Source organism: Chenopodium quinoa, unplaced genomic scaffold (genome assembly GCF_001683475.1).
Source record: "Chenopodium quinoa cultivar QQ74 unplaced genomic scaffold, ASM168347v1, whole genome shotgun sequence".
NCBI lineage: Eukaryota > Viridiplantae > Streptophyta > Magnoliopsida > Caryophyllales > Amaranthaceae > Chenopodium > Chenopodium quinoa.
In genome coordinates, this window is record NW_018743292.1 from 807,923 (window position 1) to 820,374 (window position 12,452).

The window sequence follows — 12,452 nt, forward strand, 5'->3', positions numbered from 1 at the left end:
CTAATACATATCCCAAAAAACAACAAAAAAAAAGGGGGGGGGGGGAAATATATCAGAAATATTATAATCCTTCCATTTTTATAAGATTATAATTTTCATAATTGTAATCAAAGATTTCACCAAAAAAACATGTCTAGGTTCAAAGGAGGGTGTAGGCAAAGTATCATGCATAGCAACACAGATGATCTCAATCCACCAAAGCTGACTCCATTCTTTTACTTGTCCTTTTGTGTCTTCCCAAAAACCACTTAATTTTTTCTTTACATTTTTTCTTCCTTTCATATTTATGTTTTTTTTTTACAATTATATAAAAAAAATTAAATTTTTTTAATCTTTTAATCTCTGATTCCCTTTTACATCCCTACCTTTTTTTCTCCACCTTATTGCGTAACTGGATGCTCCGGCCGTCGTCCCTTCGTCGGCGCAACAACCCCACCTCAGTATTATAGAGATTGGTGCCAAATTTCAGTTGAATGTTTATTAGGCATATTTTGTATTAGTGTTTATCAAATTTTGTATTGAAAATCGAGAATTTTAATCTGGGTAATTATGGGAGAGCTCGAGGAGATTGGTCAAGATTATGGGTAAGAGCTCTAATTTATTATAATCCTGTTATTCATTCTTTTTTCAATTGGGGTTTTTGTTGGATATATAATTAAGATTTGATTATTACAAAGATTGATTTTTTTTTGGAAATGGGTGCTTTATTTGCTGAATTATCATTTTGTTGAAGGTTAGAATTTGATCATTGAATTTGTATTTAAACAACTTAATTGAAATTGAATTTGATTTGAATTTGTATGTAAGTGCTAAGTATACTGAAATTCTGATTTTCTTTAGGGTTAAAAGTATGCATTATTCAGGGTAAATGTTGAATGTTTACCAACAGAACAATTATTGAATTTGTTGGGGTTTTCTTAAAAAGTGAAAATTTTGGTTTGGGTTTATTTGATTTGCTTGGTCATTTGGAATGATTGTAGGTCGGATATAGAGGTTGATGACTTAAGGTGCGGGAACATTGCGGAAAAAGATGTTAGTGATGAAGAAATTGATCCGGAAGAACTCGAAAGGCGAATGTGGAAGGATCGAATTAAGCTCAAGCGAATGAAGGAGAGGGAGAAGGTGGAGGCACAGCGGGCTGCTGAGAAGCAAAAGCCGAAGCAGACGAGTGATCAAGCTAGGAGGAAGAAAATGTCAAGAGCACAAGATGGGATTTTGAAGTATATGTTGAAGTTGATGGAGGTCTGCAAAGCGCGAGGGTTTGTGTATGGAATAATTCCGGAAAAGGGAAAGCCGGTTAGTGGCGCGTCTGATAATTTAAGAGCTTGGTGGAAGGAGAAGGTCAAATTTGATAAGAATGGTCCTGCTGCAATTAACAAGTATGAAGCTGAGTGTTTGGCAATGAGTGAAGGAGCTAATAATGGAAATGGTCAAAACACTTTGCAGGAATTGCAAGACGCTACTTTAGGCTCGCTGTTGTCGTCGTTGATGCAGCATTGTAATCCTCCTCAGAGGAAATTTCCTTTAGAAAAAGGTGTGCCTCCACCATGGTGGCCTTCAGGAGATGAAGAATGGTGGTCAAAGCTGAGTTTACCGAAGGGTCAGAGCCCTCCGTATAAGAAACCACATGATCTAAAGAAGATGTGGAAAGTTGGGGTTTTGACTGCTGTGATCAAGCACATGTCTCCTGATATTGCAAAGATCAGAAGGCTTGTGAGGCAATCTAAATGCTTACAAGACAAGATGACTGCTAAGGAAAGTTCGATTTGGTTAGGAGTTTTAGGACGGGAGGAGTCCCTTATCCGGCAGCTTAGCAGTGATAATGGAACGTCAGGTATTACAGGAAGTCCACCAGGCCCGCGTGGTGAAAAGAGGAAACCTGCTGCTAGTACTGATAGTGATTATGACGTTGATGGCATTGATGAAGGTGCAGGTTCTGTTTCTTCTAAAGATGAAAGGAAAAATCAACAAAGTGATGCAGAAACAATGGGTGAACCCGTGATCAATAATTGTTCTTCTGCCCGGAGTAAGAACCCTATTGAGAAACAAAATAAGAGAAAAAGATCACGTGGAAAAGCAAGCTCAAATGATCAGCAAACCACCCCTTCTATGGAGGATCAGCAGTTGGCAGCTAGTGTTCCGCAATTGGCACCTAGTGATCAGCAAGCTGCACCATCTACAAAAGAGAATTTGGTGGGTGAACCTGCAAGACCTGGTCTAGTGTCTGACATGGACCATAATGATTTCCAGATGCATGATAACCAGCAGGAGAATGGCTTGATATTCATCGAACCCTTGGTTTCTATGGACAGTGATATATTGGGGCAATTTCATCCCCCAGCCTCTGATTATAGTCAGTTTAGTCACTTTTCTAATGTCCGTCCTCCCCATTTGATGTCCGGACATAACATGTTTGTTGGAGGCCAATCGTTCCACCATCCAACCGTACGAGGTGCTGAGTTGCAACATGGTGATTCTTATTATCCATCAATTCAATATGGGCAAAGACTTGACGAGCAGCGCTTGCAGCATACCATTAGTGAACCCCAAACAAGGCAAGAAGCAGTTGGAATGCATCTTCCATCCCTTAACACAACCGAGAATGATATCACTGGAGGCCATTTGCACCATTATGGTGTTGATGCATTCCAGGAAAAGAATCGACCCTTTGATAGTCACTTTGGATCTCCCTTTAATGGCCTTTCTATAGATTTTGATCAATTTGATACTACTTTCCCTGAAATTGAGGGCTTTGGTTTAGAAGAGGATTACTTAGCTGGTGATGACCTTGACATCTTGCAATACTGTGGTGCTTAGATTGGCGGAGTGGGTTTTTTTGCAGCTAAAGCTGTAAGTCATGATTGCATTTTCTTGCTGATATCTCCAGACTTTCATACTATGACAACAATTTAATTTAGCTTAATTTTCTTTTTCAGGCAGCGCTCCAGACAAGCTGAATTAGAGATGAAGTTTGAGCCCGTGACCTGTATAGTTGTCAGCTTGAATAGTCCTTACAGTTTCAAGTTACTAGATTAGTTTAATTCATTTATCCAAACAACATTTCAATGATCAATTCTTTAGTTGATACAGAAAGTTCGAGATTTGACGTTATGTTATTGATATGTTTGGATTGAATAAATTTTGTATATTTGGTTTGGTTGATTTTAATCTTCTCATTACAAGGCATTGAAATTCTTCAGGTTTGATCATAATTGTAACAGCGCTGTTTAAGGTGGAAAATAAAACATTATGTTCAACATTGTGATTAATTAAGGATAGGCTAGACTAGGACATCATCAAGAATTTTCATTGATAAACATTTAAACACTAATAGGCTAGCTAGTAAGAATTTTCCAGAAGTAGAATGTAAGTGTGGTGATGCTGGTCTTGATGATGTTATAAAGGATTCCTCAGTTGTTGGAGTTGCTGTTGTTCTTGCTGGCTAAATTCAGGTCTCTTTTGCTCTCTCCCTTTTTTTTTGGGTGAAATTTTATGTTGTTATAATCCCTTGATGATGAAATTAATTCAGTATTGTATAGAAGCTAATCATATACTTCCTAAGTCCAGTCATAGTATATCTGCTAAGAGTTAAGCTTTGTGTATTCTGATTGTGTTTAAGCTATGCCATTAATGGAGTAAACAACATGAATGTGACAATTTCCGCTGAAAGTTTTAATGAGGTTTGATAAGCTTCCATTGCATAATAATTTGTATCAGTTAGTTGATTAACTTCACACAGTTTTCACTATTTCTTGTGTGAAGACAATTTTCTTATGTTGGGGGGAGTTGGGTGGTAGGGTTTGTTTAGACTTAGGAGTGTGATAGATACAAACAATATGAAAGTGATTAAATTTTTCCAACTTGTTTTAAGTTCTTTGGAGTAAGGACTCAGGAAAGACATTGGTTAGTCTTTTGCTGTTGGTGGACTGGTTATTCTTATGATTGTGTACCCAAGTTCTGGTGTATTAGTTGAATCTATAATATTCTACTCATCTCAAGAGGCTATGGACTTAATAAACTTATTTGCTTGTTGACGTGCATTGCTTAGGTAGATATGTCGCTGAGACTGCTCAAGGAACAGAAGCATGTGACCCAAGGTAATTCCCCCGTTCCAACTATGGCCATCAATGCTTGTAAATGGAATTTTAGGTGAAGAGAAGGTTTCAGTCTGATAAAACAGAAATGGACCAGATCATCTAGAGTTGCCAAAGAAAGAAATGCTGTTGAACTTTGTTTTTATGATGTATTATCACATTATTGTTATAGCATAGAGTTAGTTCACTTAATATCTTTTGATTGTTTTCTCATTTCTGTTGGATGAAAATGTTTTGGGTGTTGGATAATTCCTTGGGTCAACAAAAAAGCCAGCTTCTCTACCTCCATTTTGGTCATTTATATTCTCTACCTGCATTATTCTTTCTGATTTTGTGTTGCTAAAGCATACGTACTATATAGATTACTGTAGTGATAACAGCATAACATCCTGTCAAAATTTCAAGGGCTTACAAGATGGGTACATGTTGTTAGTTACTCTTTTATTGACAATAAATCTGGAATCAATGAGGCTGATGAGGTGGCCGTTAGGTTGCATTCTTGGATTAATGTCTGTTAGATTTTGGCCCTTACATTTTCTTATACATCTGTTTGTGCAGATATCTCCTGGAATTCTCGTAAACCAATGTTGCAGAAAATTACAGATTTGAACCTGGTTTCATCGAGGTACATGGTATTCTACTGTGCCCTGTGCCCTGCGCCTGTACTCTATTTGCCTTTTTTGGAAGTTTTGCCTCAGTTGAAATACCTATTGGATGAACAGGGGAGGAGGCTAGTCGAAGAAAGAGGAGATATGATTAGTGTCCAAGTTATTGTGGAAGGATCATTGAACATTTTCAACCCATATTTTTCAAGTTCTTGGAGGTGGAACTTCACTGTAAGTGTTTCAATATTCCATGGCTACTATATTTAGGTCCATAATACGAGTCTTCCTCTAAGGATCACACATGAATGCCTCCCAGCATGACTTGATTTACTAGATAACTGATGTGATGGGCAACACGAGATGTGTAAATGATGTTCTAGTCTTCCTGACCATTTGAAAATTAGAATAATGTTTTCTTGAATCATAGTTCTAGTAAGATATGTGTGATTATACATGTTTTTGAAAGGGAAACACGAGATGATTCTTCTCCAAGCAAATGCAGGATCTGGTTATGAGTGTTACAGATGATGCAGAAAGTCCAGGATTTGACATTATGTTATTAATATGTTTGGATTGGATTTTGGATATCGGGTTTGGTTGATCTTAATCTTCTCATCATGAGGAGGTATTGAAAATTTTCAATTTTGATCATGAATGTAACAACGCAGTTTAAGGTTGGAAAAGAAAACATTGTGTTCATTGTTCAACATTGTTGTTAATAGCCCTTGAATTGTTGCAATCTGCAACAGATAATGGATATGCTAGACCCAAGAGTGTGCGAAAAGGGGTACGCGTACTGATTTTTACCCAAAACATCACAAATTTTTAACTACAGGAAGCCATCTGATGGCTTTGAAGTCCAAACTTATCAGTAAACCTATCTAAAGATATCCAATATACTTCATAACTATGCGACTTTCATCGAAAGCCAGTATGTGACCAATATCGTGGTCTTTCACAGAATTCTTATTCTTAATTCTAATTGCTCCGATTTTCGAGAGATGCATCTTGTGGATTAGTGATTGTTAACGAGCTAATCATCTAAGTTTTAAAAGGTTAATTTAAGATTGAATTTTATTTATATCACTGGTCTTATTATGCATGTAAAATTAATTCTACATTCTTGCTTTTGGAGTAAATGGACTTCAAACCAATTATTGCTTCTCTCCTTAAACATTGGCAGGTATGCCACCTGTCCTGTGGAACTGTCCTTTAGCTTACTCATTACTATGCAGTATGGTAGAGCTTCCCTACCGGTTCCAAGAAAGTTTGAGATCGATTCTCACCCCTACCCTAGTAACTCTCTAACAACCCAAAAAAAAAAAAAAAAAAAAAAAATCAGAATGCAGTATGGACTATCGAAGCCCATTTAATTTTCTTTGTTTTTGGATCATTTGCAAATGGGTAGTATTTGAGATGGCAATGAGCCCAATAACAACTTACAGTTGAACTGAGATTTGGTCTGGGGGCAACTCTCATTAAATGGGCCAAATCAGTCCAATAAACTCCTCTTATGCCTAAATACCAAAAAGCCTAAAAGTCCATGAAGCATTCCCTTGCACACTTGGTCAAGGCCAGCACATTCACCTTTGGGTCCACACTATTTACTACCCATGGTATAAAACTATAAATAGTCAAATTTCCATCTTATTGAGGTATCTCTATGAACACTACTCTTAACATTTATTGTACTTCATGAAATCTCTCTTTGAGCTTCAATCACATGTACGGACTTAGGCGTTGGAGGGATTACCTCGGACACATCTTCAAAGCCAATTAACGTGCTTTTTTGGTGCAAGTAATCTTCGACCCAATACTCAGTTGAACTGCTCTATCTTTAGCTCGTGTACAAGTGTCATAGTCTTGACCATTTTGTTTTTACATGAAACAGTTAGTAAGACTTTTTTTTTTTAATGAAAATGTCGACATAACAAATAAAATTATATAAAAAAAAATAATAAATAAAATAAAAAAATAAAAAAAAAACCGCAAAAGCCTAGGAAAAAGCCAAGAATAAAGTCATTTATCAAACATAGAAAACCATAGGTGGCCCAAAATATTGGTGGTAATGGGCTGATAATATACAGAAAATATCTAAGTAATGCAATGCCACGTGTTATGTTACTACTCTTTAGCATGGAAGTGTGCACTGGTCCTTTTCAAAAAAATAATTAATTAGTCACCATCCAATAGAAAAAGGTTTTGGTTCTTATGATACTAATATCTTAACTAACACCCCCACCTCCCTTTCTCCTTTCTCTCCCGAAGCATCTAGAAAAAGTGAATCAAACATTGCCAACGTTTACTTTTCACTCACCACTAATACTTGTATTGAGATATTTCCCACTTCTTATTTAATAATTAAGTAGAGTCAAACCTATGCATATTTTTTAGTTTTTTTTAATCATTAACATGATATGAAGTTACTATTTTCATTTCACCATACTCAATAACGATGTGTTACTTGATATACGTATTAATACAATCAAGAATAATTATGTTAAGGGATCTTCATGTGATTAACTCGATTTTAAGTTTTATTAACGAAAAAGTCATTAAGTTCATTTAATTCAATAGATTAGAAGGAAACCTCAATCAATACAACCTAAGTTAATTTTGTAGTCAGTTTATTTTAGATGAGATTAATATCCAGTTATCTAGTTTCGAGTGCGGTTAGAATCCAAGCTGGTCATTAATGTAAGATCTAAACTCATACAATATCGCTTGTTCAACTTCTAAATCTGTCGGTCAGCTCCATCCATACAAGAATAATATACAATCATCTAGCTTCGAAATGTAAGAGGGGTAATTAGTAAAGATTAGCTAAAATTAATAGTGTGTGTATGAGTGTATGACCCACAAAGTGGAAGATATTTCCCAAAATATCAAGAGCCCTAGATATTTTCACCATCACTTTTTCAAACTTCTATTAATAGAACTATAAATACTTCACTATAGCTTACTCTTTTGGACCAACAAATACATATACAAATTCCTACACTTTTCCGTCTCCACCAAAAATCTTCCCGTCTTTCTCATCCAACTCATCATCATCTTCTTCTTCACTTAACATTTCCGGCGAATAATGGGTCCCACAAATGGCGGAATCCTCGAAACACCGGCACTCGATATCGAAACCCCCGGAATACTCCAGCGCGTCTCCGAGGAAGGCGGCGGTTACACCTTCGCAAGAATGGCGGCGGCGGCACGTGACGGAGACGCACGTGCGGCGGAGGTGGCGCGTGAGATGGCGTGGGAGCAGCTTCATTGTGGACCATGGCACTCTGTGTTGCCCATTTGGAGGGATGCTTATTCAATGGCGTGTTTACACGTGGCGAAACACCATTTCGCCGGAGGTGACTTCTCGGAGACGATTAGGGTTTTGGATTTGGGGTTGATTATGGGTGGGACCCTTTTGAGGGTTGACTTGGAAAATGCTGTTGATAAAGTTATGGCGGTTTTGGAGGAGAGAGAAAATGGGGGTAACAATGGTGAAGGGAGTGATAATGGTGGTGGGTTGTTGTTTTCTTCTGCTGATTTTAATGAAGCTGAGGTAAGGTTCGTTTTCTTTTTTAAATTTTAGTATTTTTTGAATGAATGATCTAATTTTGATTGTGTTTTGATGGTTGATTTCATGTTGTTTGGGAAATTTGAGTTGGGATTTTGTAGAATTGAATCTGCTATTAGCAATGTGTTTCAATGAGCTGTATTGATATGATTTTCAGCTATTTTTTAGGGTTTTGGGATTAATTTGGGAAATTTTGATTATAATATATTGGGCTGTTTTGTGTTATTACCTTTGAATCAATTTCTTTGTGATTTGATGATAGTGTTGTATGATCACTGGAGATGAAATCATCATTGGGATTTTGTCTTTGATGATGTTGTAGTATTGATTGGTCATGAAAATTGTCAAACTCAACTAGTCTGTGTGAGTAATGATGCAATTTCTTGGATATTATATTTGGTGGGTTGTTTATGATCAGATGATCACTAAAGATGAAATCTTGGTCCGTGTAGCCGACCCCATAAGTGTGTTTAAGGTTTCCATGATGATGCTGTATTGTTTGGTCATGAAAATTGTCAAATTCAACAAGATTGTGTGAGTTATGATGCATTTTCTTTGTATTGCTGAGTTATTAAATGTTTGCAAGTTTAGATCTTGTTATTTTTGTTAATTAGGGGACTGCTGCTTAAATAATGACTGAACTTGATTGTTGATTATACTTGGACTGGTAGGTTCTCAGGTCATTGCCTGCAAAATCACTGTCTTCGAAGCTTGTTGCAAGACGCTCTGGGTTGTCATTGGAAGGGTTCCTTCGTGACTATTTTCTAATGGGTTTGCCTGTTATAATCAGTGACTCAATGTCCCATTGGCCCGCTAGAGCTAGGTGGAACAACATGGAATACTTGAAAAGGGTGGCCGGTGGTCGAACAGTACCTGTTGAGGTGATTAGCTGATGACTATTTCCTCTCAACTCTACTTATGGGCAAGTATACCTCTTGATAATATTATTTCTTTTGACTGTTTCTTATTTTCAAATATACTTTTTTGCTTTAAGATGGTGTGTTAATCAAAAGCAGGCATTAAATCGTTCTTTGCAGTGACTTTGGCTAAATGATGCTCTAAATTTGCAGACATAGTCACCATTCCCCCTAACCGTCCTGTTTTCCTCTGGCTTCATCGTCAATTTTGTTTGACTATTCTTATAATTAGGACTTCGACCTTTGAATCTATTCAGCTATGCTAGCAAAGGATTTGATGAACTATGTTCACTTTGTTGTGCTCTGATACTTGTCATGTGTTACAAAATGAAACAAGAAAAGATGTAAAGGAGGTTACATACAGTTTGTAAACGCTTGTATGAAATTTGTGAACCTTGAAAAGGGCATTTGATTCTGATCCTTGGGAATGTTAGGGGGGGTAGTGGAGAAGCTTGTTTGAAATTTGTGAACCTTGAAAAAGGCTTTTTTTCTACGTTTTTATTTTTGCTGAACTGAAATCATTTTTGGCAAAAGTAATGTTTACTATTGTTTTTCTTGTTTTAAATGGTAATTAATGGTAATTACATTACACCTTCACAACACTAAATCATAATATAGTAACTTGGACAATGGATACGTTGTTTTTAATTTTGCCTCTATATTCTAGATTTCCCCATTTTTTATTCCACTATCAGCAATCAGTTACCAACTTACCAGTCATGGAAGTATGTGATTGTAGTATACCTATTGTGTGCATCTGCACTTTCCATAATGGGCTTCTGCACCTAGCGGTTTGTTGCACTGAACATGGTATCATTGCAACAAATTTGTCGCCAAGTCCTGTTTTTCAACCAGTGCTGATTTGTAATTTACCTGAATCTCCTATCCTCCACTCTAGGGTTCTTTGGAAAAGCTATCTACATAAATGCTTTTAGTTAACTTTTTTCAGGTTGGAAAGAACTACCTATGTTCCGAGTGGAAGCAAGAGCTTATCACATTCTCCCAATTTCTGGAACGAATTCAATCTGGCAACACTTGTGCAGCTCCTACATACCTAGCACAGCATCCTTTGTTTGAGCAGGCATGTTTGCTAACATGCAAGATTTTTGTATGTTTAGCTATTGATACATTATGTTCATGCAATTACTTGTTGGTTCTAGTGACAGATAAAAGAGCTTAGGAAGGACATTCTTGTTCCAGACTATAGTTATGCTGGTGGTGGCGAGCTGAGGTCACTTAATGCTTGGTTTGGTCCTGCTGGAACTGTAACTCCTTTGCACCATGATCCACACCATAATTTACTTGCTCAGGTATGATAAAACCATGACGAAATTATGATTCTGGTTCTTTCCTGTTTTTTTTCTTTTTTTCTTTTCTTTTCATTTTTTTTTTTTTTTTTTTTTGCATCCTATGTCGCTTTTAGATTCCATTTGGTTCAATGGTCAGTTGTTATCTCAACCAATTCTATCTTGATCTTATCTTCTGAAAGGCTAGTGACTTCTCCTCTACCAGGTTGTTGGCAAGAAGTATGTAAGACTATATGCAGCCTCTCTGTCCGAGGAACTTTATCCGCATTCTGAAACCATGCTACGCAATTCTAGCCAGGTAGGCCTTTGTTCCTTTTTCAATAGGTTCTATTTTGTTTCCTGTATGATAAATGGAAATGTATATTGCATATAGAACATTTACAACTTTACACTAATTTCTGGTGTTTGAATGCTGTTAATACCTGTTCAGACTTACTTGTATCTCATCATCTACATTCTTTCATCTGCGATCAATCTGATGAGGTGATAAAAATTTTGTTTGTAGGTTGATTTAGATGACATAGATGACAATGCATTTCCGAATGTGAGGGACTTGGAGTTCATGGACTGCATTTTAGATGAAGGTGATATGCTATACATTCCTCCTAAGTGGTGGCACTACGTGCGATCTCTCACACCAAGCTTATCAGTTAGTTTTTGGTGGAGCAACCCTGAAGGTTCACCCTGAGTTGACAGTATCATATTTGCTTAGATCCCGGAAATTTTATTTCAAAAAATTGATAGAATTAGGGTGTTAACATAGACACTCGCATTTGCTACGATGTCATTTTGATGTATATAGACATTCAAATGATGAATGATTGAGGCGTTTGGTCTGTCCAAACCTCTGAACTCGTGCATTGTGAAATGTAATTGTATGCTTTCAAGCATCTCCTAAATATTTTGTCAAATAGTCCTCATTCACTGTGTTTAATGAACTTATATCGTCTTTGTTGATACCAAGTTACCTCATGAGAACGAAGATATTAGAGATTTAAAATTTCAAGTCTAGTCTCAGAAATCGTACCTATTTCATGACAGAAACCTTCCATTTGACGTCAATGTCTTTACCAATACGTTCAAACGAAGGCAGTTTGTAGGGGTCAGGGGTGCATGAGAGAATGGCATATGATAAGTCAATATCAGCCTCTGGCCAGTGGCCATCCTCACAGAAGCATCTGAATCCCTTTTTTGTTCGAGTGGTCGTTATTTCGAGTCAATCATTGATAATTTGCTTGCATTTTAGTGATCATATCACCATTTAAACTAACATGTTCATGTAACATCTACATGGGACCCTAGAAGCGATGAAAATTGAGACTACCATAAGAATGATCCGAGGGCTGAAGACGTGGAAGAGCCTTGGGCGGATATAGGTTCAATAATATCAACAAATATCTTCTGTATATACTCGGAAGACGAAAATCAGCCTCATTTCATCCTAGACAATAATTCTTTCTTGGATGTATCGTTGCGAAACTTTCTGTTATCAGGCCAGTGTGCCCTGGTTTTGTAGTATATGATGTATGTACCTTCAATGTACTTGTTAGTCGTTACATAATAATAATGCATCAAGAAAATGATTACTAAACTACCAATGGAAATTTGGAACCATAAATTTATATGGCCCCTGAAAATATTTGTCTAAGAAAGACGTGGAAGAAGAATGGTCGAATGAATGAATGTAGGTTTCATCAGGAAATATCTTTGTTACTGTTTTTGCTTTAGGATAGTGAAAATTCAGCCTCATTTTTTATGCGAGACAATAATTATCTTGGTCGTATTGTCACAATTTGTTCAATTATGAGATGGCCTAGTTTTGTATGAGGCATTTGTACCTTTACTGTACTCGTTAGGGTCATTACATAATGCATCAGGAAATTAAACGAGTATGGCCCCTTATCTTCAACTACGTACCAACGGAAGTTGAACCATAAAATTAAGAGTGGTTTGGAAATATT

At 36.8% G+C, this 12,452-nt stretch overlaps 2 protein-coding genes across 6 annotated transcripts; both read left to right on the forward strand.

The window, feature by feature from the left end:
• The first annotated feature begins 49 nt into the window (after positions 1-49).
• On the forward strand, positions 50-5,166 carry LOC110736169 (ETHYLENE INSENSITIVE 3-like 3 protein). Of its 5 annotated transcripts, none has more exons than XM_021916322.1 (5): positions 51-584; positions 981-2,850; positions 2,937-4,097; positions 4,653-4,726; positions 4,817-5,166. In XM_021916322.1, the coding sequence occupies exons 1-2, from the start codon at positions 550-552 to the stop codon at positions 2,815-2,817; spliced, it is 1,872 nt and encodes a 623-aa protein (XP_021772014.1). In that variant the 5' UTR covers positions 51-549; the 3' UTR covers positions 2,818-2,850; positions 2,937-4,097; positions 4,653-4,726; positions 4,817-5,166. The 5 variants fall into 5 exon arrangements, with proteins under 5 accessions (XP_021772015.1, XP_021772014.1, XP_021772013.1 ...); XM_021916321.1 differs by having other exon boundaries at positions 4,653-4,719; XM_021916320.1 differs by having other exon boundaries at positions 2,937-3,452; positions 4,049-4,097; positions 4,653-5,166.
• Positions 5,167-7,649: 2,483 nt separating this feature from the next.
• Positions 7,650-11,450, forward strand: LOC110736170 (lysine-specific demethylase JMJ30-like). Its single transcript, XM_021916324.1, has 6 exons — positions 7,650-8,252; positions 8,939-9,148; positions 10,134-10,265; positions 10,351-10,494; positions 10,697-10,789; positions 10,997-11,450. Exons 1-6 carry the CDS (start codon positions 7,785-7,787, stop codon positions 11,177-11,179), a joined length of 1,230 nt encoding a protein of 409 aa, XP_021772016.1. The 5' UTR covers positions 7,650-7,784; the 3' UTR covers positions 11,180-11,450.
• Positions 11,451-12,452: the final 1,002 nt, after the last annotated feature.

Excerpts from the sequence above, each read along its gene's own strand:
- LOC110736169 (XM_021916323.1), top strand. The coding sequence starts at position 550 with ATGGGAGAGCTCGAGGAGATTGGTCAAGATTATGG. Across the intron at positions 585-980 it reads GAGATTGGTCAAGATTATGG|GTCGGATATAGAGGTTGATG; the intron begins GTAAGAGCTCTA and ends GAATGATTGTAG.
- LOC110736170 (XM_021916324.1), top strand. The coding sequence starts at position 7,785 with ATGGGTCCCACAAATGGCGGAATCCTCGAAACACCGGCACTCGATATC. Across the intron at positions 9,149-10,133 it reads GTCGAACAGTACCTGTTGAG|GTTGGAAAGAACTACCTATG; the intron begins GTGATTAGCTGA and ends AACTTTTTTCAG. Across the intron at positions 10,495-10,696 it reads ACCATAATTTACTTGCTCAG|GTTGTTGGCAAGAAGTATGT; the intron begins GTATGATAAAAC and ends CTCCTCTACCAG.